Raw genomic sequence first — 26,705 nt, 5'->3', positions numbered from 1 at the left:
GGTGAAAATTAATTCTAGGACATTTCTTAAATCATAAGTACTCCTATTGTAAAAACAATGTTCACATTATTATAGTCAACAGCAATAACAAATACTTTTTTACAGTATTTTAGAGTGTTCAAGTAATGAACTCAGGATTGAACTGAGAAAGGAAAAAAATTTCCTTCAGGTTTTTTTCAACCCCATTTTTCGATTTCAGTCTCTTCCACAAAATAAGACAAAAGAGGGAAGCCATGGAAATCAAAATCCTTCAGGAAATTAGCCAGGTCCTGCGGTGTAAAAGTAGGTAAAGAAAAGAAGGAGAGTGTTAGAATTAGAAAATGGAGGGAATGCAACTCCATCCCTCTGAATGACTTACGAAGGAGACGGAATAGGAGGAGCCATGTTGAAAGGCAACTTTATATGCGATATTTCCTTTACTGTTGTGACTGCAATAATGAGATGGTCTCCTGGCCTGTAATAGCTCCATGGATTGTTTCCATCCTGGTGCTCCAAACTCAGCGGGCATTTCATTCCAGGCTTCCCAGAGACAGGCTGGGGCACCAGCAGCATCAGAAGCAGAATCAGGAGGTCCATAATTCTTGGGGTGAATCAATCCCCTTCCTGTTTCTAACACAAAGAAGAGGAACAGTCGGAAAAATTCAGAGACCCTCAGAAGTGCCAGTGGCTTTCCTGATATAAACAGAGAACCACTCAGCTTCATCTGGAAAGGAGAGAAAGGTACAATCAAGAGTAGAGCGCCTACCTGTCCCAAATCTTGTTCCCAGAGAGCTTGACCCAAAGAATTTATCCTTTCCTGATACCAGATCCTTTGCATGTGGCTTCAAACCGATGTCTACGTCAAAGTCAAAAATTGTAGAAAGAGCATCATAGGTCTCAAAGGCCCAAATAGTCATAATTACAAAGGAGAAGCAGCTTCTCCTCTTGGGATCCTAAACTTTTTCTTGGGTCCATGTGCAGAGGAGAGGCTGGAGAAAAGCATGTTAGTGAAAAATCACAGATATACCCCTGGGGGCCCTGTTCTCTTGTGGTTGTGGGTCCTTCCTGTCGGGACATGTCCAGAAAGTGATGCTGGAGAAGATAGTTAGTTCAACACCCAGGGAATTGTCTTCTGCTGTCCTTCAACATGGCCTCTTGTCTCTGGAGACTGCTGGGAAGGTCACCCAGAGCGATGGAGTTTGGTGCCACTTTAACTTAATGCCATTTAACTCTGGTTGCCTGTTTTCTAATGGCAAGGAGGCCATCAGGCAAGCCTTGAACTCTGCCCAATGTTAAGAGGAGGCCCTGTTTGGAATTTTGTGTTATGTCAAAATCCCACATATTAATCCTAATTGCAGATGATTTTAAAATTCTTTGTGCCTGAAGAGAAATTTCATTTCCCATCTTTTCTAGCAATATTAATCTTTGGATAACAGCTCATTAAGAAGCAGGAAAGTGACAATTTGTGGACTATATAGTTGGGTAAATAGGGAGAAAGTTGTAGAGTGGGTGGAAGTTTTTATTTTTTTTCTTCCTTGTCATTTCTATGTTGTCTTTCCATGTTCACATAATACACTAAAATTCTTTATATTTTGACATTTCTTAGTTTATTGAAAGAAAAATGGACTGTAAGATCTGCAGCTGAGTTCTATCCCTCCATCCTTCCATCCCTCTATCTTTCGAATCATTAAATTTATTGCCCACCCATCTTATCACAGTGTAACTCTACAAAGATGGTGGTGGTGATGCCCAGAGATGTGGTGGATGGTGTGGCCTGATTTCTAACATGATTTCTGGAGATCTGGTGGTCCTTCCTCTGGTTGTGTGGATGTAGGCTACTGCTAAGCTTGTAAGCCGCCCTGAGTATTCGGATTAGGGCGGGATATAAATGTAATAAAAATAAAAAAAATGTACTTGGGGGGGGGACCCCTTTGACCTTCCCGTCTGAGGCTGAGACTTTCTATACCAAAAAACCTCCAAGGGCTCCTTTGTTCCTGGTTTATTTGGATCGATTTTGGGGGGATTATGTGTCTTCACTGGAGGGGGGGGACATTAATACAGACTTGTATTTTAAAACTTTTCAATAAAAAAAAGACTTCTTGGCCTGGAAGGGAGAACTGGGGGGGGCTGAGTGAGGGGGGGAACTGAAGGGACTGGAAGGTCCATCCGGGCAGTGAGGAACAGAGGGCGGCCCATATCCCAGGTCCACGACTGGAAAGTTCTCCCACTGAACGTCCCTCAGATTCTGCTCTCAGGGCCTGGAGACCTGATCCTGGGTGGCTCTGGGTTCAAGCTGGTTTTTTTTATTCCCATTGATATCCCGCCCTTCTCCGAAGACTCAGGGCGGCTTACAATCTAAGAAGCACAAATCAATGTGCTTAGCACATGTGTTGCTTTTCCATGCCAGTTAGACTCTCTCTCTCCTCCAGGATGCTCACAGCCAAGTCTCACCGAAGCCGGGTTATGCCCAGAGAGGAGGAGGAAGCCCCTCCTTGGTCGGAAATGGGCCCACCCCAATTTCTGAGTTTGTCCCAGGTGGGAGCCCAGAGGAGAGGAGGAGGGGAGGCTGTTGTCATCCCTGGTTTGCTACAGGCTCTTAGCAGGCTCCACGTGGACCTCTGCGAGGACCCCAGCCTGGTCAAGTAGGTTGTGTGAAGGTGGTCCTTGCGAGAAGAAAAGTCTCCCCAATGCAGGTAGTCCTCGACTTATGACCACAATTCAGCCCAAAATTTCTGTTGTTAAGTGGAACATCTTTCACACTTGAAAGTTTTGCCCCGTTTTGCCCCGTTTTACTACCTTTATTACCAGTCATTAAGTTAATTACTAGGAACTAGAGATCAAATTGCCAACATACGCTGGATCATGGAGAAAGCTAGAGAGTTCCAGAAAAACATCTACTTCTACTTCATTGACTATGCTAAAGCCTGTGATTGTGTGGATCATAACAAAGTGTGGCAAATTCTTAAAGAGATGGGCGTACCAGACCATCTTATTTGTCTCTTGAGAAAACTATATGCGGGCCAAGAAGCAACAGTGAGAACTGGACACGGAACCACTGATTGGTTCAAAATTGGGAAAGGAGTCCGGCAAGGCTGTATACTGTCACCCTGCCTATTTAACTTATATTCAGAGCACATCATGAGAAAGGCAGGGCTAGATGAATCAAAAGTTGGAATTAAGATTGCCGGAAGAAACATCAACAACCTAAGATATGCAGATGATACCACTCTAATGGCAGAAAGTGAAGAAGAACTAAAGAGCCTCTTGTTGTGGCTGAAGAAGGAGAGTGCAAAACCTGGATTGAAATTTAACATTAAGAAAACCAAGATCATGGCATCCGGCCCTCTCAATTGCTGGCAAATAGATGGGGAAGAAATGGAGGTAGTGACAGATTTTATTTTCCTGGGCTCCAAGATCACCGCAGATGGGGACTGTAGCCAAGAAATTAAAAGACGCTTGCTCCTGGGGAGGAAAGCCATGGCAAATCTAGATGGCACACTAAAAAGCAAAGACATCACCCTGTCAACAAAAGTGCGTATAGTCAAGGCTATGGTCTTCCCAGTTGCAATGTATGGCAGTGAAAGCTGGACCATAAGAAAGGCTGAGCACCAAAGAATTGAGGCCTTTGAACTCTGGTGCTGGAGAAGACTCCTGCGAGTTCCTTGGACTGCAAGGCGATCAAACCGGTCAGTCCTAGAGGAGATCAACCCTGACTGCTCTTTAGAAGGCCAGATCCTGAAGCTAAAACTCAAATACTTTGGCCACCTAATGAGAAGGAAGGACTCATTGGAGAAGAGCCTAATGCTGGGAAAGATTGAGGGCAATAGAAGAAGGGGACGACAGAGAATGAGGTGGATGGATGGAGTCACTGAAGCAGTAGGTGTGAGCTTAAATGGACTCCAGAAGATGGTAGAGGACAGGAAGGCCTGGAGGAACATTGTCCATAGGGTCGCGATGGGTCGGACATGACTTCGCAGCTAACAACAACAAGTTAATTACTGCAGTTGATAAGTTAGTAACCTGGTTGTTAAGTGAATCCGGCTTCCCCATTGACTTTGCTTGTCAGAAGGTCGCAAAAGGGGATCGTGTGACACACACACCCTGGGACACAGCAACCGTCATAAACATGAGTCAGTTGCCAGGCATCTGAACGTTGGTCACATGACCATGGGGATACTGCAAAGGTCGTAACTGTGAAAAATGGTCATAAGTCACAGTTTTCAATGCTGTTGTAACTTTGAACGGTCATTAAATGAACTGTTGTTGTCAAAGACTGCCTATACATACTATTGTTCAGCATCTCTCCAATGAATTAATGTACTTCAAAGTTCCCATAATTCACGGATTCATCGGCCAACAGATTCAATCTCGGAAAACAAACAATGTTTAAAAGCTGCAAATGTGAATGCAGCCATTAGGGAAGTGGTGTGTGGATATCCCCAGAGTCAGTTTAGTGCAGTGGTTATTGAATATTTATATTTATTTGATTTATATACCGCCCTTCTCCCGAAGGACTCAGGGCGGTGTACAGGGCAATAAAATACCAAAAATACAATACAAAAATTAAAAACAGATTAAACAATTGCGCCCGAATATAATAAATTAGTTAAAATCAGTAATTAAAACCCAAAACCCATCACCCATCAGACCAGGCCAGCTTGTTCAAATAAGTGAGTTTTTAGATCACATCAGAAGGAGCGAATAACAGAGGACCCTGAGTTCTAGTCCTGCCTCGGGCACCAAGCCAGCCAGGAGACTCTGGGCCAGCCGCTCTCTCAGAGCCCTGGGAAAGAGGCAATGGCAACCACTTCTGAGCAACCTGGCCAGGATCTCTGGGTCAGCTTCACCTTGTGGCCTTTCAGACAACCTTCACACCCAGCTGGCCAAGGCTGCCGGCCTCACTGCGCCTGGCTTCATCCTTGCCGGCCAAGCGGCCTCCAAGGGGCTGAATTTGGACAGAGTTTGGCAGGTGGTTGTGCTGTGTGTGGGGGGGCACAAAGGCATCCTGCAGGGCCAGGGGGGCTGCAGGGGGTCCCCCCTTCCTGGTGAGGGCAGGGAGGGAGGGGTGCTGGGGAGAGGGAGGGAGGGGGAGCCCCTCACCCCATCCGGTCTGGGCAGCTCAGGTGATGTCAGAAAGCCCATCTCTGAGGGAGGGGCCCTGCTTGTGATTGGCTGAGATGTCACAGGTGGGGGCGGGGCTTGCCTGGGACCCAGAGGGTGGGGGTTGTTTACCCAGGTGTGTCGGGGGTTGTGTGAAGCCGACCAGCTCCTGGCCCTGGCCAGGATGAAGGGCCGAGGCAGGAGCAGAGATTCTCAGTTTGTTTCAAAAGTTAGGACACCATTTTCTGGATAGCAGGAGGCTCTGACCTCCAGGAGGGCCGGTTTCCCCTGGATGGATCAGGCCGAGTGCGATTCAGGCGTATCCTTTCCACACACACCCAGCTCTGAATCAATCCCGGAATTTTCCCCAGAATCCCAAAGGGGTTTTGAGGCGATTTCTTTCCCAGGGAGGCAGAGGGACGGAGGGAGAAGAGGGGAAAGGGGGGTGTTGTGTTGTGGGTTCTGAAGAGCAGGAAAGACGCCAGGCAGATGAGTACAGAAGAATCATAGCTTTATTGTAACTGAGACTATACTGTACTGGGGCTTTGGGGTAACGTTGCACACTATATATACTCCACATGCTCTGAACAACCAATCAGATTGAACCCATTATTCCCGCCACGTTAACTGCTGCCAGGACTGGAGACATCCTGTCTGGGTTGCTGGAGAACTGTTAGTTCTCCAGCAGCATACGTGATTAAACCCCCAAAAGCTCAGTACATAACAGGGGAATTTGGCCTGTTCCTGCTGGGTGTTTCCAGGTCAGGAGGATGAAGAGGCCTGTTGTGATTCAGGGTCAGCCTGTGGGTTCGGCAGTTGGGTCGGACGACTCAGAGGAGGAGGGGGGTGTTGAAGACCTTGCTGAGGGGGTTGAAGATCTTGCTGATGAGAGCCAGCTGTGTGAGCCTGACAGTGTGGATGAAGATGACCCACAGCTGGCCCTGTTCAAGGATGCCCGACGCAGGAGGCAGTCAATTAGGAGTAAACAGAGGAAGGCAATGGGGCTCCTCGGAAGGAGGCAGAGAGAAGCCACACCCTGAACTCTATATAAGGGGAATGTGTGGGAGGGCTGGTTTGCTGAAGGCAACCGCTTGGATAGTTCATGTTTCTTAAAGCTCCTGTTTCTTGGTTTGTCTTGTTCCGTTTGTTTTTGTGGTAAAAATTTGGCAGGCGTAATTCCAGCCTCTTGCCTTCTTGTAAAAGGGGTTGTCCCTGCCTTTTCTGCAGGGCCGGTAGCAGGCTGGTACAGAACAGTTTGCCTTCAGCCTCCCACCCCTTACTAATATTATGGAGCAGCTACGTGCTGAGAATGCCCAGCTCACCCAGCAACTCACTTTGCTGGCAGCTCAGGTGGCTCAACTGCAAGCTCAGGTTCATGCTGCACCCCCACCATCACCCCCACCCAGGAGAAAATGCCAAGTTGCGATGCCGGATAAATTTACAGGCAATCCAGAACTGTTTCCTGCTTTCCTGGGACAATGCCAGCTCTTTATCAGTGTGAGAGCAGCTGATTTCCCCACTGACCGGGATAAGGTGGGGTTTGTGTTAAGCCTTCTTTTGGGTGATGCAGCTCGTTGGGGCACGCCTCTGCTGGCTCAACCTAGCCCATTGTTGGACAACTTTGTGGGGTTTTGTGATCATATGTGTCTGATGTATGAGGACCCTATTAAGACGCAGACTGCTACTCGACGCCTGAAAGCTCTGAGGCAGGGTCAACGCCCCCTACAGGGCTATATCAGCGATTTACGGCTGCTTAGCCAGGATTCCAACTGGAATGAGGCTGCGCTTGTGGATGCCTTCCAGGATGGATTGTCGGAGGAGATGTTGGATGAGCTGGCCCGTGTGGATATTCCCTCAGACCTGAATGGGCTGATCCATCTCTGCCTGCGGATCGATGCTCGGTTGCAGCAGCGAAGGAGTCGCCGTGCCACCCCACAGACCCCTGCAGCCCCTGTTGTGTGTGAGCCCCCAGTTCAAAGGGAGGAGCCAATGGAGCTGGGTGCCGCCAGGTCTCATCTATCGGTGACTGAAATGAACAGACGACGATCGGGGGGGTTGTGTTTTTACTGTGGGGACCCTGGGCATTTGGCTGCTTTTTGCCCAAAGAAGCGACAGCGGGCATCAGTGACCGAGTCTGCCCCGAGAAAGTCCCCTACTTTTCTGTCGGGAAACGCCCTGAGCCCAATCTAGACGGTGTGATAGATCGGGCGTCCCACAACAACACTGAGCGACGTCTTTCCGATGCTGCCTGTGGACCTCCACAGCATCTGATATTGGAGGCACGTCTGATCCTTCCTGGAAAGCCAGAGGGGATTCCAGTCCATGCCCTAATTGACTCTGGGGCCACCACAAATTTTATGGACTCAGCATTTGTGGCCAAATGGGCTGTTCCCCAGTGCCCGGTGGATCCGCCCATGTTAGTGGAGACTATCGATCGTCGAGTGCTCCTGTCTGGGCCAATTACGGCCGCCACGCAACCATTATGTATGGCCATCAGTTCCCATGTGGAAGCCATCCAGTTCTATATCACCTCAGATCTGCACTTCCCCGTGGTCTTGGGACTGGCGTGGCTCCGGGCGCATGACCCACAGATCTATTGGTCACAGAACTTGGTCACCTTCCCAAGCTTGCAGTGCGTGGACCACTCCCGCCATATCTGTGCCGGCCAGGTGGACGGTTCCCCAGGGGTTTCCTTGCCTCCCGAACTGTCCGACTTTGCTGATGTGTTCAGCGAGACAGAGGCGGATCAATTACCCCCGCACAGGCCCTATGACTGCCCCATTGATTTAGTCCCTGATGCACCTCTCCCAGTGGGGCGTTTGTACTCCATGTCGGACCCCGAGTTGGCTGCATTGCGGGACTTTCTGGAGAAGAATTTGGCTCGTGGTTTCATCCGGCCCTCGTCCTCGCCAGTGTCTGCACCCATGCTGTTCGTCAAAAAGAAGTCAGGAGAATTGTGGCTTTGCTGCGATTATAGGAAACTCAACGCCAGCACGGTGCGCAATCGTTACCCGCTGCCCCTCATCCCCGAACTCTTGGACCGACTCCGGGAGGCTAAGATCTTCACGAAACTGGACCTGCGTGGAGCTTACAACCTTGTCAGGGTTCGGCCGGGTGATGAGTGGAAGACGGCGTTTGGTACTCGCTATGGACATTTTGAGTACACGGTGATGCCGTTTGGCCTGACCAACGCCCCCGCTGTGTTTCAGCATTTCATGAACGACATTTTCCGGGATTTGTTGGATCAGTTTGTCGTGATCTACTTGGATGACATCCTGATCTACTCCCCGTCGCGTGAGGTGCGCCATCAGCATCTCCATCAGGTCCTGCAGTGACTGCGAGAACATCGGCTGTTTGCCAAGTTGGAGAAGTGCCAGTTCTACCGGGTGACCATCAATTTCCTGGGTCACCGCATTTCTCCTGAGGGCATCGCCATGGAGCCGAGTAAGGTTGAGTCTTTGCAGAGTTGGCAACCCCCGCGTCGCGTGAAGGATGTTCAGCGACTTCTTGGGTTCGCCAACTATTACCAAACTTTCATCCCTGGGTTTGCTGCCTTGACAGCCCCCCTCACCCGGCTCCTGCAGAAGAAGACTCGGTTCCAGTGGAACGCTCCAGAACAACAGGCTTTCCAGACTTTGAAGGAAGCCTTCATGAAGGAGCCCATCTTGAAGCATCCTGACCCGCAACGGCCGTTTGTTGTGGAGGCGGACGCCTCCGACATTGCCATTGGGGCGGTGTTACTCCAGGCAACGACGCCCAGCAGTACCCTCTTCCCTTGCGCGTACCATTCACGAAAACTGAACCCTTCAGAGCGCAATTATACAATCTGGGAGAAGGAGCTGCTGGCCATCAAAGTGGCGTTCGAGGCCTGGAGGCATCATCTGGAGGGAGCGCGGCATCAAATCAAAGTCCGGACGGACCATAAGAATTTGGAAAGCCTGCAGACCGCTCGGAATTTGAACCAACGCCAGATCCGGTGGTCTCTTTTCTTTGCGAGGTTTGACTTCCGGGTTCGGTACATACCTAGCGGGCACAATCAAAGAGCGGATGCTCTGTCCAGGAAGCCCGAATATTCCCGAGTGGAAGACAAGCTTCTGCCCAGGACAGTGATCCCCGTCGAGTCTTTTGCTGCGGTGCGGTAGCCGGTTGATATACGGGCTCGGATCCGGGAGGCACAGCAGCAGGAGGTGTGGGTGGCTCAGCGGAAGGAGGAGGTGGGGCCAGATTCTCCTTGGACGGTCACGGATGGACTCTTGTATTATCGTGACCGGCTCTACGTTCCGGGAGGGCCACTCAGGGGACTCATCCTCAGCCAGTGTCACGATAACCCGGCGGCGGGGCATTTTGGCCTGTTCAAGACCCTGAACCTGGTCTCCCGTACCTTCTGGTGGCCCCGAGTCCGACACGACGTCCAGTCCTATGTTACCTCCTGCATCCCATGCAGGCAGGCCAAGTCAGCGACAGGGGCCCCGCCTGGATTACTGCAGCCTTTGCCGACACCCAAAAGACCCTGGGGGGCTGTGTCCATGGACTTTCTGATGGATTTACCCCCATCCTCTGGTTTTACGACAGTGTATGTGGTGGTGGACATGCTGACCAAGATGGCGCACTTCATCCCCTGTCGCGGCTTACCGTCAGCCCGCGCTACTAGTCGTATGTTTATTCAGCAGGTGTTTCGGCTGCACGGCCTCCCTGATAGAGTCGTCTCTGATAGGGGGGCCCAGTTTACAGCCCGCTTCTGGCAGGAGTTGATGCATGTGTTGGATATCAAGATTTGCCTCTCGTCCACGCATCATCCTCAAACTGACGGGGGAACCGAGAAGGTCATTGGTATACTGGAACAATATCTGCGCTGCTACGTCAATCTGCAGCAAAACAATTGGGTGGACTATCTGGCCATAGCTGAATTTGCATTTAACAATTTGCAGCACACCTCCACACAGATGACACCGTTCTTGGCCAATGTGGGATATCACCCCCGGTTTTTCCCCCTTTCTCCCGTGGACTCACCGGAGCCGGCAGCGAACGACTTCATGGCAGAGTTACAGGCGATCCATCGATTGGTGCAACATCAGTTAGAGAAGGCCAAGGCCGATTACAAAAGGTTTGTTGATCGGTCAAGATGGGATACGCCTCCACTATCGGTGGGAGATCGGGTCTGGTTGTCCACCAGGAACCTACCGTCAACACGGCCGGTGAGAAAGTTAGATCACCGATATTTAGGACCGTTCCCAGTCGAGGCTGTCATCAATCCGGTCACCTATCGCTTAACTCTGCCATGTTCCCTGCGCGTGCACCCAGTCTTTCATCGGTCTCTGTTAGTCCCCGAGCAACCGGCCTGTCCACTCCGCCGAGCGGAACCTCCCCCATCAGGACCTCGTGATGGAGGCAGCACCCCCGAGTACGAGGTCGCCAGCATCAGGGATTCCCGTTGGCTGAAAGGTCGTTTCCAGTACCTGATTGAATGGAAAGGTTACGGACCAGAGGACTTCACCTGGGAAGACGCGACCGCCGTTCATGCCCCTGCGTTGGTGACCGCTTTTCATGAACAATTTCCATCCCGACCGCATCCGGATCGGCAGACCAGGGGGAAGGGCCCTGCAGTGCGGGATAGTGTTGTGATTCAGGGTCAGCCTGTGGGTTCGGCAGTTGGGTCGGACGACTCAGGGGAGGAGGGGGGTGTTGAAGACCTTGCTGAGGGGGTTGAAGATCTTGCTGATGAGAGCCCTCAGCCAGGCCCCTCTCATCTGGTCACGACGCAGACCCAGCTGTGTGAGCCTGACAGCGTGGATGAAGATGACCCACAGCTGGCCCTGTTCAAGGACGCCCGATGCAGGAGGCAGTCAATCAGGAGTAAACAGAGGAAGGCAATGGGGCACCTCGGAAGGAGGCAGAGAGAGGCCACGCCCTGAACTGTATTTAAGGGGAATGTGTGGGAGGGCTGGTTTGCTGAAGGCAACCGCTTGGATAGTTCCTGTTTCTTAGCTCCTGTTTCATGGTTGGTGTCTTGTCTTGCTCTGTTTTATGTGAATAAATTTGGCAGGCTTCATTCCAGCCTCTTGCCGTTTGTAAAGGGGTTATCCCTGGTTTTGCTGCAGGGCCGGTAGCAGGCTGGTACAGAACACTGGGGGACCTGGTCTGGGCAAGGAACTATGGGGCTGGACATCCCTGGGTTCCAGGGACAGTGGTCGAGAAAACAGGACCCCTTTTGTACATTGTAGGGGTGGAGGGGGACAGACGCATAAGGCGACACATCGATCAGCTCAGAGGAAGAGTCCCTGAGCACATCACACACGCCCCTGAGCATGTCACACACGTCCCTGAACTCAACGCACACAATCAACAGGAGGACCACACTCCAGGAGGGGTCAACCCAGCCGTGGACGTCACAGAGCAGGGACCAGAGGAGGAGGACTTCCTGATTCCGGCTCCTTGCCACCCTGCACAAAGGCCTCAGGAACCCACGGTCCAAGCCCAGGGGCCAAGCACACCCAGACGATCCACCCATCCACACAGGACACCAGCCTACCTGTCGGACTATGTGTGCAAGTGACCCTCACACAAGGACACCACTGTTTTTTTTAATATATAATCATAGTTATAGTAGTTGCAAGTTGTTGTTGTTATGTGGTTCTTCTCTAAGGGGGGAGGGGTGTTATGTATGCAGGCACCTGCATACCAACAGCCACCAGGGGGCGTTGGCCTGGACGGTTTCGGCGGGAAACCCAGTTTCGGCGGGAAACCTAGGGCCAACCCCATTGGCTGTTAGCTTACCTGGCCAGGTATATAAGGAGGCCAGGTAGCCCTCATTCCCCAGTTCACTACCCCCTTCAATAAAGAGCTGAACTCACACACCGGCTGGCGTCTCTTCCTTGCGTCGGACCCACTACACAATATTCCAGTCAGGTCATTTTCTTAGGATGGGTGGAGGCTCTAATAGGTAATAAAAGTTTAATGGAGGAAGCCCAATATCTTTATTAGCAAGTGTGGGAGGAAGGGCAATATGCACTAGTGGTTATCAAGCTGGCTGAGAAAATGGCCCCAGGAGGAATTCGATCAGGCTGTTCTACTCTGGGTGTTGGATTCACCAACGTTTCCATGAAGGACTTTGGTGAAAGGAGGGAATGAATCTTCTAACACCAGAGAAGACAGAAGGGTCCGTCGTGGCCTTGGATTGTGGGGGTGTCCTTGCGGCTGCCTGAGTCGAGGTGGGTTAAAATAAGGATTTTTTAAACTGTCCATCTGGAAATGGACTGAAATGAATCTTGCAGGACTGATTTGTCCCATTCTGAAATAAACCTCTCAAGTGGGACAGGGGCCACGAGAGCAGGAAGGCCGGAGTCTGAAATTAGGCAGGGACAATCAAGGCCTAAATTTTAGGCCAAGACAGGAATTCTCCATATTCAGGGCTTTCTGGCTCAGGACAGGCCATAATTCTGAATTATTCCTTGTATTTTTCCATTCAGAAGACTAGTTTCAAAGGAAGCAGCTGGAAAACTCCCTGAGGGGACAAGAGGGAGGAATCCCCAGCCCTTCCCTAATTATAGGGGGGAGGACACCTGCCAGGGCTCCTCTGCAGAGCCAGACATGAGCCTGTAAACAAGAACTCGGCTCCAGCTTTTGGAATTAATTGGGGGGGGGGGGATATGCTTTTCTTGCTGAAAGGAAACATGGCTGAGATGTGGTGATGAAAGAACAAGCAACATTGGCTGGTTAATGCCCAGGTTTGCTGCAGTCCTGAAAAAAATCCCTGCAGATTGAGACCCTAAACAGGGTCAAGGGCTCTTCCCTGAGAGACAATCCAACCCTGGGTCTCCTCTGCACTATTCTGGCTCTAGGGCACGTTTGGCCCTTGGGGGGAGGTCAAAGGCCCACCACGAAATGGGGGAGGCAGCAGAGTGGCCGGTCCCAAAGCAGCAGCCAGATCAGACTTGAAAACAAATTCCCAAAATTGGTTATCGGGAAGTTGCAGCATGTGCATTAAAAAAATCCCTTTCCTGATATCAACACATGGATCCACGAAGATCCTGCAGTTAATGAGTGACACAAGCAGTGGAAGCTCAATTCTTAGGATGCTTCTGAGGTTCTCCTTGCAGGCTTTTCCATCTTTCTTTCTGCCCTGGACCTTCCCCTCGTCCGCTCAGAGTTCCCACTGAAACAAGCCTAAGTAAACATACTGAGTTGCAACTGAAACATTCTTGCCAATGTTCAAGGAGGTTAATTCCTCTAACCCTGCAACTGTGTGAGGCTGAGGGGGCTCCTCTCTGCTCCCCCCCCCAATTCTGCTGTTGTCCTGGTCAGGGGCTGGTGAAGGGTCCAGGTGCCTCTGGCAACAAACCGAGGCTTCTTTGAGCCAATCCAGGATTTTCAGCTTGTTGCCAAGGTTGCTTTGCCCCCTCCGATCCAATCCCCGATGGTTCTGAGGACATTGGGAAAGGATGCTGGGGGTTTCTCTTGGGAGGAAGCCAGGAGGAAGGGAGGAGTGGCTGGGGAGGAGGCAGCATTTTCAGGTTGGGCATGTTGCATCTCCTCCTTTGGGTTGCTGCTCAGGGGCTGTGTTCTGTTCCAGCCTACTACCGGCCCTGCAGAAAAGCCAGGGACAACCCCTTTACAAAAGGCAACAGGCTGGAAGTACGGCTGCCAAATTTATTTACACCAAACAGATCCAAAACAGAGCAAACTGAGCAAAACAAAATACGAACCATGAAACAGGAGCTATCCAAACAGTTGCCTTCAGCAAACCAGCCCTCCCACACATTCCCCTTTTAAACAGTTCAGGGCGTGGCTTCTCTCTGCCTCCTTTCGAGGTGCCCCATTGCCTTCCTTTGTTTACTCCTGATTGACTGCCTCCTGCTTCGGACGTTCTTGAACAGGGCCAGCTGTGGGTCATTTTCATCCACGCTGTCAGGCTCACACAGCTGGGTCTGAGTAGTAACCAGGTGGGAGGGGCCTGGCTGAGAGCTCTGTGATGCCTCAGAACTGTCCTCTGCAGGCTCTCCAAACCCCTCCTTCTCCTCCTCCTCTGAATCGTCTGACCCAGCTGCCGAACCCACAGGCTGACCCTGAATCACAACAGGCTGCGAGAAAGGCCTGGGGTCCTGGCAGTGCTCTCTAAGAGAGCTGAACTGAGAATGTCAGCTTTTTCTCAGCAGCTGCACATTTTTATTGAGGGATAGGGTGGTTTAAGAGATAAACTTAAGGCATCCCTTTGCTGCTTAAGCCGCCTTCTCTAGAGCAGTCCAGAAGGTGTAACGTCACCCATTAATCCCTTGTTAATCAGGGGAACAGGCTGCCTTCAGATGTTGTGGGTGCTCCATCACAGGAGGATTTCAAGAAATGACTGGATAGTCCTTGGTATGGGATGGCCTAGGGTCTCCTCTTGAGCAGGGGGTTGGACTAGAAGACCCCCGAGGTCCCTTCCACCTCTACTCTGATTGAACCTTAAGGGCAGGAACCTCATTGTCAAAAGCTGCTATGTGGGCAACAGATAGTCCTTGACTTACAATGTTTTGTTTAGTGACCGAAGTTACGAAGGAAGTGAGAAAAGTGACTCATGACCAGTTTTCGCACTAATGACCATTGCAGTTCCCCATTATCATGTGATCAACATTCAGGCATTTGGGAACTGACATGTATTTATGACACTTGCAATACCCTGGGGTCATGGAATCACCATAAGATTTGCTTAACGACCACATGATTTACTTAACAACTGCACTCATTTCCTTAATAACTGTGGCAAAAAACTGTAAAATAAGACAGAACTCACTTAATAATTGCCTTGCTTAGCAAAAGAAATTGTGGTTATAAGGGGAAGACTACCTTTATTGCCTCATAGTCCATCGGAATTTAGCATCACAGATGTTATATATTATCCCATTATATAATCCCATTTATATCCCGCCCTTCTTCGAAGACTCAGGGCGGCTTACACTCTAAGCACAAACCAATGTGCTTAGCAATAGCCTTCATTCTATGTATATGCCTGCTTATTAGGGCTTTCGCCCCCCCCAAGCGGCATTATTACAAAGTCAGCTTATTGTCCCCAACAATCTGGGTCCTCATTTTACCTACCTTGGAAGGATGGAAGGCTGAGTCAACCTTGAGCCTGGTGGCATGCGAACCTGCACTAATTGCAGACAGCTGGTGTTACTTAAGGAGGCATTAGCCCACTGCTCCACCAAGGCAGTTCAGGATCTCCTAATCAGAACATTCACCTTTCTTTTCCATTCTGCTTGCTTTGTGGGAGCCTGGAGCAAAGTCCTTAGTAGGGCTTATTTCTGGGGCTTCTGGGGCTGGAACCAGCCTGAGATGACTTAGGCGAACCCACTAGGTCAGGCCTTCAAGTATTCCCACCTTGGAGAGGGATCCTCTTTCCTCTGGTGGACTTTGCAACACACCTAATCTCCTGCTTTCAACTGTTCACATGGTGCAGCCACAAATAGTTCAACCTTGTCAGGATGTAGTCTAATTCTCCCTTGGAGTTTCTCCACCTACATCTTCTGGACTCCAGTCACAACCTAGCCCAGGTATTGGGGGGAAGGAACCGCTTTAATAAGGAGAGGGAGACAGGATGGTGGATGTCATGGAGAAGCTTCTTTCACAGACCAGGAGCAACTATGCGAAAGGAATGCTAATTAGGTGTCATTGTATGAGAACCTCTAAGTAAGAGGACCTGGAGGCCCCTCCCTATCTGCCTTGATGGGATAGCCCATGGTTCTTATGGAGATTATCAAACAACATAGTTGGAGCTTGGCTCCCAGAGAATCCATCTTACCACTCTTTTTATTCATTCTCTCACACATAGACACTTTTAGCCACTGTCAGTAGGAATAATTGCTGAAATCATTTCTTAAAAGATGTTAAATTCATTGGCAATTGCTGAACAACAAATTCCTGTGATTGATTTTCACAGAGTTCTCTTTCAGATTTATTGAGATGAAAGGGAAGACAATTACAAGACTTATAATCATTCAATCATTTTCATTTGGAAATATGTAGATATTGATTTTCTTTGACTCCTGAATACTATATCTAAGTGGAAATAATTTATGTGTTCTTTCAAATACATTTTACTATTCTTTAAATATCTGGTGTTATGTCTCATGTTTTTACATTTATTCTGGCTGTAAGATGTTCCTTTGTGTTCAGGTCTGGCCTCAGAAGGATAATGTAGCACTTGGGGAGGAACATGCAGCCTAGCAGACCAGCACTGGAGGCCAGGATGGAGAAGACCTGCACAGCTATTTTCCTTTGATGCTCAGGTAGGTGGGCACAAAAGTCACCCAGACACTGCAGAAGACCAGCATGCTGAAGATGATCAACTGGGTTCATTGAAGGCCCCAGGCAGATTCCTGGCCAGGAAAGCCACTGTGAAACAGATAGCAGCCAGGAAGCCCATGTAGCTGAGGGTGAGATAGAACATGACAATAGCCCCTTCATTGCTTTGCAGGATGATCTCTCCAGGCTGGGAATGGAGGTCAGAATTTGGGAATGGGGGAGAAACTCCAAGCCAGATGGAGCAGATTATAATTTGAACAGCAGAAGAAGAAAGGATGATGGAGTTAGCCAAACTCTTCCCCAACCATCTCTTTGCTCGGTTTCCTGTTTTTGCAGCCAGAAAAGCCAGCACCACCGTAATGGTTTTGGCCAAGAGAGAAGAAATGGCAACTGAGAAGATGAGGCTGAAAACCGTTTGTCGGAGAAGGCATGTGGATTTCCTTGGTTGACCAACAAAGAGAGAAGTCAAGAAGCAAAGCAGGAAGGAGACCAGGAGGATTTAGGAGAGGTGCCGGTTGTTGGCTTTGACAATGGGAGTTTCTCGGTATTTATTTATTTATTTATTTATTTATTTATTTATTTATTTATTTATTATTTATTATATTTTTATACCGCCCTTCTCCCGAAGGACTCAGGGCGGTGTACAGGGCAATAAATATAAAAACAGAATACAAAAGTTAAAAAACGATTAAATATAATTCCCCAAATTTAAAACAATTAAAAACATATTAAAACCCCTGCCCTAACCCATCAAACCAGGTCAGATTGCTCAAATAAATACGTTTTTAGATCGCGCCGGAAGGAGCGAAGGTCGGGGGCCATCCGGAGCTCAACCGGCAAGCAGTTCCACAGGTCTGGCGTGCCCACAGAGAACGCCCTCCCCCTGGGGGCCACCAATTGGCATTCTTTGATCAGAGGCACCCTGAGGAGGCCCTCTCTGTGGGAGCGCACTGGGCGGAGGGAAGTTGACGCCGGCCGCAGGTGTTGCCGTAGGTATTCCGGACCCATGCCATGTAGGGCTTTGTAAGTCATTACCAACACCTTGAATCTCACCCGGAGGACAACCGGCAGCCAATGCAGCTCGCGGAGCAAAGGTGTAACATGGGAGTATCGGGAAACTCCCAGTACAACTCGCGCGGCTGCATTCTGCACCAGTTGGAGCCTCTGAGTGGACTTCAAGGGCAGCCCCATGTAGAGAGCATTACAGTAGTCTAGACGAGAGGTCACGAGCGCATGAGTGACTGTATGCAAGGCATCCCGGTCCAGATAGGGTTGCAACTGGCGCACCAGGCGAACCTGGGCAAAGGCCCCCCTAGTCACAGCTCCAATATGCTCTTCTAAAGAGAGCTGTGAGTCTAGAAGGACCCCCAAGTTGCTTGCCCTATCTACGGGGGTAATATCTCACCCCCCATGGCAAGAGATGGAATAATCGGAATTTCCCGGGATGCCGGCACGAACAGCCACTCAGTCTTGTCAGGGTTGAGCCGAAGCCTGTTCCTCCCCATCCAGACCCGGACCGCCTCCAGGCAATGGGACATCACGTCGAGGGCATCACTGGGGTGGTTTGGGGTCGAAATAAAAAGCTGGGTATCATCCCTGAGGGACTCCACAAATGAGAGGCCTCAAGGTCGACCTCTGCCCCCCTGCCAACACCGACTGCGAACGTCCCAGAAGGTAGGAGGAGAACCACTGAAGAACTGTGCCTCCCACTCCCAACCCCCTGAGATGCCACAGTAAGATACCATGGTTGATGGTATCAAAAGTCACTGAGAGGTCTAAAAGGACTAGGACAGAGGAGCAACCCCTGTCCCGAGCCCGCCAGAGATCATTCACCAGCGCGACCAATGCCGTCTCCGTGCTGTACCCGGGCCTGAAGCCCGATTGGTACGGGTCTAGATAATCAGCTTCATCCAAGAACAAAGGGAGCTGTTGCACCACCACACTCTCAACAACCTTCGCCAGAAAGCGAAGGTTGGAGACCGGACGAAAGTTGTTTAATATTGCTGGGTCCAAGGCAGGCTTCTTGAGGAGGGGTCTCACCACCGCTTCCTTCAAGGCGGCGGGAAAGCTACCCTCACTCAAAGAGGCAGTAATCACTGCCTGGAGCCAGCCTCGTGTCCCATTCCGGGCCGCATAAGTCAGCCAGGAGGGACACAGGTCCAACAAAGACGTGGTGGAGCTCAGCTTCCCCATGATCTTGTCCACTTCTTCAGGAGTCACAGGATCGAACTCTTCCCAGATAACATCGACAAGGCTGCCCGTATCCTCATCGTCAGACTCTGCCCAGTCGGAGTCCAGACCGGTCCGGATCTGAGCAATTTTGTCCGACAGAAATTGACTAAACTCCTCGGCTCGACCCTGCAAGGGTTCCTCCCTCGCCTCCTGATTAAGGAGAGAGCGAGTTACTCTAAACAGGGCGGCCGGGCGATTATCTGCGGACGCGATGAGGGTGGCAAAGTGGTTAGACCTTGCCACCCTCATCACCACGAGATAAGTTCTCGTGAACGACCTTAGTCGTAACCAGTCGGATTCGGATCGGCTGGATCTCCAACAGCTCTCTAGGCCCCATCTCCGACGCTTCATCTCCCGGAGCTCCATGGAGAACCATGGACCCCATTGGGATCTGTGCCGGGTCAAGGGCCGCATGGGTACAACTTGGTCGAGTGCCTCTGTGGCCGCCCTTTCCCAGGCTTCCACTAGAGCATCAACCGAGCTGTGGGCAAAGGAGGCAGGTGGGGGCCCAAGCGCCGCCTGGAACCGCTCAGGGTCCATCAGGCGCCTAGGACGGAACCATCTCATTGGCTCAGCAATTTAATGAAGATGATTAAAACAAGGCCTGATTTTAGGAACAAGAGTAGGGCAAAAGAGACCAGGATAATACCAAGATGTTCTTTATAAGACAGGAAAGTTATGACTTTGAGGATACATTGAACTCTATGCATATTTGGATATTTATCATTCGGACACTGGGTGCATTTTTCTGTATCTGAGAAAACAAAAAAGCACTGTTACTTTAACATTCTATCCATGACATTTCAAACTAGTTTTTTGGGGACAACAACTGTTAAGAAGGACATTTCTCAAGATACATTGCTTAATAATTCCACTGAAAAAATGAATACATCATTTTATAGAAACTATATAGCTAAGGTATTTGGAATTACACCTAAAGCATTTCCTGTGTAACCAGAAAGCAGTATTTCCTTAATATTCTGTCCTTTTACCTTTCAAAAAAATACTTCCTTGGGACAACAGCTGATAACAGGAGCATTTTCCAAGATGTATTTCTTAACATCTCTACAGAAAGAAGGTAAGAAGAAAATCATTATCTAAGCAATGTAAAGCTATGGTATATGGAATTGTGAGAAGTCCTGAATGATTTCCTGTGTAATGTGCAGAGTCATCATAGTAACTTAATTATTAGAGATAAATAATGAATCTTTTTTTTTTCTACGCACGTTTCCTAGGTCCTTTCAAATAGCACTTCTTAATATATTGAATCCAGAAGATGCCTCTCTTGTGAAACCTAGTTGGCTGGAAGTTTCTAGTCCTGCAATCTGGAATGCTTACTTGTGCAAAGAGGTACACCCATAACTGTCCACACCACCTCACTGTGGATCAGTGACACCTTCCAGTGATGCACAATTGGAAGCCCATGTAGAGTGCATTACAATAATCCTTCCAGGAGGATTATTGGCACAGTGGTTAGAATGCAGCATCACAGGTTAATTCTGGAGTTCAATCCTGACTAGTTCATAGTCAACTCAATCTTTCATCCATCTGAGGTGGGTAAAATGAGGATCCAGATTGTTGAGGGCCATAAGCTGACTCTGTAAACTGCTTATAGAAGGCACTAAACCATTATAGAGCGATATATAAAACTAATTGGTATTCTTCTTTTTCCCCTTCCTTCCTTCTGCTGACTGCCAGGAGTTCAATCATGACTGGCTCAAGGGTGACTCAGCCTTCTGTCCTTCGAAGGTGGGTAAAATGAGGACCCAGATTCTTGGGGGCAATAGGCAATCAATGCTGACATTGTAAACAGGCCAGAGAGTGCTGTAAAACAAATTCCTCAAGTTCCAAAGACTTCAAATGTTCCTAAAAGATTAATGTGTGGAAGGACATATCCAAACTAAAAGGCAAAAAGAGATATTTTCTCTGTTTCAGAATCCATTTATATTTCATTTCTAACTCTCTTTCTGTGCAAACCCAAAACTCAACCTCCCTTGGATTTTGCCATTCCCCAAGTGAAATAAACATGGGAGTTTATTACCTCAATAGAAGAAGGCGATGACAAAGAATGAGATGGCTGGATGGAGTCACTGAAGCAGTAGGTGTGCGCTTAAATGGACTCCAGAAGATGGTAGAGGACAGGAAGTCCTGGAGGAATGTTGTCCATAGGGTCGCGATGGGTCGGACACGACTTCACAGCTAATAACAACAACAAACGATGAGGCAGGGAAGGAGGGAAGCCCCTTGAAAAGAGAACTTTCTCCCCGATCCACATCCCACCAACTATCAGAAGCTGAAGCAGCATAGTCCTCCGGGGAAGAGGTGGTAGAGATGCACGACTGCAAACCGTGGTGGTCAATGGGCATTGGAAGGAAAAGCGAGTGGGAAAAGGCATCAAGGAAAGTGACCCTGAGGCAGGGCAGCCACCAACCCGAATGGAAGCAACAGATGGCAAGCTCCCTACATGTCAGCGAAGAGGACGGGAGTTATGCACCACATAACTGGATCCTAGAGAAAGCTACTGACCTGATGAAAAATACACTTGGCTCTCTAAGAGAGGAGAAATCTGAATCCCATAGCCACAACAGCGCCTGGAGCTGCAGCTGGAGAGATAGTGGTGGGGATCCTGAACCTGTATCACCGGAGGCATCGCTGAACCTGGAGCTACACCTCAGTAGCCTCTACCTTCCGCTGACGCACAGACAGGGATCAGGGTAGGGGGCAGTACCGCTCGTGGCGTAGGCACCAATCCATTCAGAAACTCCCACTCTTGGAAGTGAAATTCAAGGGGGAGCCGCCACGCTTGGGGTTTTTCCTAACTCAAGCCCTCAATTATATGGAAGAATACAGACGGGACAGCCCCAGTGACAAAGCCGTCATCCATATCATGCAATCTGCTCTGGATAGACCAGCTGCAGGGTGGTGAACCTGCATGACTCCAACGCCCCAGAACTCAACAACTTCAACCGGTTCATGTCATCCTTTTTATTGAAAAGTTTTTCAATACATTTTATCTTTAACAAAACAACCCCTCCCCCACCCCACCCCCCCTTCCCAGCCCAACCCAACCCTCCCCCCCTCCCCTTCCCCCCTCCCCGACTTCCCAGAGCTAAATACAAGGTATAAAAGTAAAAAACAATCATAAACTACCATATGCTAACAACAATAAACTATTAGGTCTATCGCACTTTAGCTCTTATAAAATGATTACAAGCAATATAAATGTCACATCAATACTTATTCAAATGCTAAATGAAACTTTTTAGTCCCATATTTATTCTGGATGTAATCAATCCATTTTTTCCACTCTACGATATATCGTTGTTGCGAATGGTATTTCAAATACGCCAAAATCTTTGCCATTTCCGCCAGGTTAGAAACTTTTAAAGTCCATTCCTCTATAGTCGGCAGTTCTTCCTTCTTCCAATACTGCCCTATTAAAAGTCTTGCTGCCGTAATCAAGTTCAACATCAGCTTAGTGTCCACAACAGTGGTATCCGTAATAATGCCCAGTAAAAACAATTGCGGACAAAACTTTATCCTTTTCTTAAATATCTTCTGCATATTCCACCAGATTTTAATCCAAAATGCTTTAACCTTTTTACAGGTCCACCATATGTGAAAATACATTGCATCTTCGCCACCACACCTCCAACATTTAGGCTGATAATTCGGATACATACTTGCTAACTTTTTGGGATCTAAATGCCACCTATAAAACATTTTATAAAAATTCTCTCTTAAATTTTGAGCTTGCGTAAATTTTACATTTCACACCCAGATCTTTTCCCAAGTATCCATTGTGATAACTTCTTGAATGTTCTGAGCCCACTTTATCATGCAATCTTTAACAAGTTCTGTTTCTGAATCAATTTCTATCAATGCAAGATATATCCGTTTGATATGTGCTGGACCCTGATTTCTAATTTGCTTTACCAGCTTTTCATCAGTCATTGAAAAACCAATTTTCTGGTCCTCTTTCCACCTGGCCTGTAGTTGCCCATACTGAAACCAAGTTTGAACAATCTTTTCTCCTCGTAAAAAGTTATACGGCTTCAAACACCATACATTCCTCTCCAAACTTAAAATTTCCCTATATGTAGTCACATCATGTTTAAACCCAACATTTATATTTTCTATTGCATGTTTCGGTATTGCCCATAAAGGTATCTTATAATTTAACTTATATCTGTAGTTTTTTCCAAACTCACAACAAAGCATGTCTTAAAATATGCACCTTAAATACATTATCTACCTTCTTATCATACAATAAATATGCATGCCAACCAAATAACAAATCATGACCTTCAAGATTTAATAATCTCCCTTGTGTTAAGTTAATCCAATCACTTATCACTGACAACGCAGCAGCTTCATAGTATAATTTAAAGTTGGGCATTTTAAGACCACCTCTTTCACGCGTATCCTGCATAATCTTAAATTTAACTCGTGGCCTTTTCCCTGCCCATACAATTTATTGATACCCTTTTGCCATTCCTCCAAGTTTGAATCCTTTTTAAGAATGGGTATCATTTGAAATAAAAATAGAAATTTCGGCAAAACATTCATTTTCACTGCTGCAATTCTTCCCAATAATGATAGTTGTAACTTTTTCCAGCTGTCCAATTCTTTTTGAACTTTACCCCATAGCTTTTCATAATTATTTTTATATAACTTTGCATTTGAGGGTGACAAATATACCCCCAAATATTTAACCCTTTTGACAATTTCAAATCCAGTTAACCCTTCTAAAACAGCCTTTTGTATTACTGTCATGTTTTTAGCCAGTATTTCAGTTTTTTGTATATTAACCTTGAATCCAGAAACTTTCCCATATTGCATTATTATCTCCATCAGGTCCACAACAGAATTTTCTGGCTGGGTCACCGTAACAACCAGATCGTCTGCAAACGCCCTCAATCTATAATCCTGATCTCTTATTTGAATTCCCTTATTTTTTTCCAAATTCCGTATTTTAATCAATAATATCTCCAATGTTAAAACAAATAATAAAGGTGATAACGGACACCCTTGGCTTGTGCCCTTTTCAATATTGCATACTTCGGTCAGACTGTTATTTACTATTATACGGGCTGTTTGCTTTTGATATAATGCCCTAATTGGTTGTAAAAATTTATCCCCAAAATTCATTTTATCTAATACTTTCATCAAAAATTGCCAGTCCAATTGATCAAAGGCTTTTTCCGCATCCAAAAAAATCAGCGCTGCAGGGATCTGGTTGTTCCTTTCCAGAAATTCCAACAAGTCAACTACATGCCTCACGTTATTTTTCATTTGTCTACCACTTATAAACCCAGTTTGATCACCATGAATTACCTGTTGCAGTACCCTCATCAATCTGTTAGCTAAAACCTTAGCAAATATCTTGTAATCCGTATTCAAAAGTGATATTGGTCTATAATTTCTTGCTTGAGTGACATCCTGATCTTCCTTCAGAATCAAAGAAATGAAAGCAGTTTTCCAAGACGGAGGCACCCCTCCTCCCCTTTGAATTGTCTGAAACAAATCCCTTAATGGCTTTATCATCTCAGACTGTAAATTTTTATAATATACAGCAGTCAATCCGTCCATGCCTGGCGCTTTACCCACTTTCAATTGTTTAATTGCTAAAAGAATTTCTTCCTCAGTTATCAATTGATTCATCTCTTCCTTTTGTTCTTGTGTAAGAACCGGAATACTAGCATTCCTCAAATATGCATCAATGTCTGCTTCATTAATCTTATCTCTAGCATATAATTTAGAATAAAAATCAACAAAAGTTTCCTTAATAAGATTCTGTGGATACACAACCTTACCCTTATGTTCTATTTTATCTATATTAGAAGCTCTTTGCTTCTTCCTTAACATATAAGCTAACCATCTACCTGGTTTATTGGCATTACAAAAAGTATTATGTCTAGCAAACCGTAAGTTAGTTGCTACCTGATCAGCCATTAACTTATCAAACTGTCCCCTTAGTAAATTAATAACCTCTTTAATCTTCATATCTGATAGATTCAAAATTAGAGCCTTTTCTTTTTCCCTAATTTCATTCTCTAATTCTTTCCTCCTAAATTCCAGATTACGTCTGTACTTATTATTCATATATATTAACACACCTCTCATATAAGCCTTACTAGCATCTCAAACCATTTCCATAGAAGTACCCTTATTCATATTAATTTCAAAAAAGACTTTCATCTGTTTTTTACATTCTTCAACATTTTCCTGATTTCTAAACAAGTTCTTATTTAGACGCCAAGAGCGCCTATCTCTGTTAACCTTATCAATCTCTAGCCAGACTGGACTATGGTCAGACATAGTTCTTGGACAAATCTTTATCTTCTTAATCCTAGAAAAAAAATCATTAGTAATTAATATAAAATCAATCCTAGAAAAAGATTGATGTCTATCAGGAAAAAAAGTATAATCCTTTTCTTGTAAGTATCTTTCTCTCCAAATATCTCACAGCTCCAAATCATCCATCATCTCAAAAGAAGATTTAGGCTGACTTCCGGTGGCGACGCGATGCTGAAGACAGCCATTTATAGGCTGTCCGCTCCGCGGCTTTGTAGAACCGCTGAAAACAGCGCCGATCAGCTGTTTTGGTGGTTCGGAAGCCCCCTCCTTGGGAGAAGAGGAGGGGGTGAGTACCCAGGTAGGGGTTGAGCTCTCCGGGGCCGCCTGAGCTTTAAGTTCGGGCGGCTAAAAGATCAAGCCCCCCCGAAGCCTGGGTTTGCTCCGGGCTGTGCAGCGTTTCTGCTCCGTGCTTTTGGGAGCAGAACAAAGCGTTAGCAACCACCCCTGCCAGCAGAAAGGACTCTGGTGTGCGAAGACGCAGGCAGAGCGATACAGGAGATCAAGGTGAAAGTGGATTTTTGTTCTTTAGCTCAATGGATTTTATAGACTCTGAAAGTGAAAGTGCGTAGCAAGTAAAAGTGGGGGAAGATGGCGGCTAAATCTTCCAAAGTTCTCAGGAGTGCGGGGGCTTCCCCGGTGCAACAGTCCTCGTTGCAAGCTTTATTGCCTCCTGCACCTGCTCCACCACTGACAGTTAAAGACTTGCAGGATGCTTTGGAAAAGCATTCACAACAAATAGCAGATATTATAGATGAAAAGCTGGATGACAAGTTGCCAGAAAAGTTATCTGAAGTTATGGATGAAAAGCTGGAGGAGAAGTTCACAGAAATGAGGGCAGACATCTTGCCTGCACTTCAAGGTATGGCTTTATGTATTGAACGCTTGGACGAAAGAGTGGAAGATCTTAGCCAAAATAATTCCAGATTAGAAGCAAAAATGTTAGAGACTGAAAATGTGGTGGACAAAATTGACAGCGACTTGACCTTGGTCCAGTACCATGAGATGGAGTTTGCTATCAGAATCAGAGGCTTAAAAGAGAATCCTAAAGAAGATTTGAAGCAAATAGTCTCTGAAGCTTTGGAAGGGGTACTGGGACAGTCAGCAGCTGAAATCGTGGGAAATATAGACAAAATCTTTCGTGTGAATTCATGGATTGCAAGGCAAAGGAAGTTACCTAGAGATGTGGTTGTTTACTTTACAAAGAGAGCAATTAGGAATGAAGTCATCCAAGTTTCTTATAATACTAAGCTTGTGGTTGCTGAACAAGAAGTCTTGGTTCTAAAAGAGATCCCTCCAAGAATTTTAAGGAGAAGGAAAGATTTTGCTTTTTTTGGCACAGGAACTTAGGAGACGTGATATCAAGTTTAGATGGGAGATACCAGTGATGCATGAAGGCATGAGGCATCGTCTTATCACAGTGATGCAGGCACGTGATTTTTATAGCAATGTTTTAAAAGCAATCCCTTTACCACTTTTGGAATCTACAAAGAAGAATGGCGAGGGAAAGCCTCAAGATGCTGAAGGAACAACGCAGGCAGATGAGAAAGCTACAGAAGTGGATCAAATTACAGTTTCATCGGAAGATGCCAGAGACCAGAGGATGACGCGTGCTGCTTTGAGACAAGCGAGACGAGAGCAAGAACAAAACCAGCAGAAAGTTATGGAACCCCCAAAGCGTACCTATAGCGAAGCTGTGGGAGGGGTGCGGCCTAAGGAAGTTAAGGGACTCCTGGAAGACGTGCTCCAGAAGCTTT

General features: G+C 47.4%; 1 protein-coding gene across 1 annotated transcript in view; it reads left to right on the top strand.

The window, feature by feature from the left end:
• Positions 1–2,481: 2,481 nt before the first annotated feature.
• The window catches only part of LOC308679201 (vomeronasal type-2 receptor 26-like), a gene marked incomplete at both ends in the record, with an annotated part of 108,065 nt that continues 83,841 nt past the window's right edge, over positions 2,482–26,705 (top strand). Inside the window, one exon of the mRNA XM_081346794.1 lies at positions 2,482–2,621. Coding sequence (XP_081202920.1) covers positions 2,482–2,621 — 140 coding nt within the window. The remainder of the gene's footprint in view (positions 2,622–26,705) is intronic.

Source organism: Vipera berus (genome assembly GCF_964194415.1).
Source record: "Vipera berus genome assembly, contig: HAP1_SCAFFOLD_28, whole genome shotgun sequence".
In the NCBI taxonomy this organism is placed as follows: domain Eukaryota; kingdom Metazoa; phylum Chordata; class Lepidosauria; order Squamata; family Viperidae; genus Vipera; species Vipera berus.
This window is presented reverse-complemented; position numbering and strand designations above follow the sequence as displayed.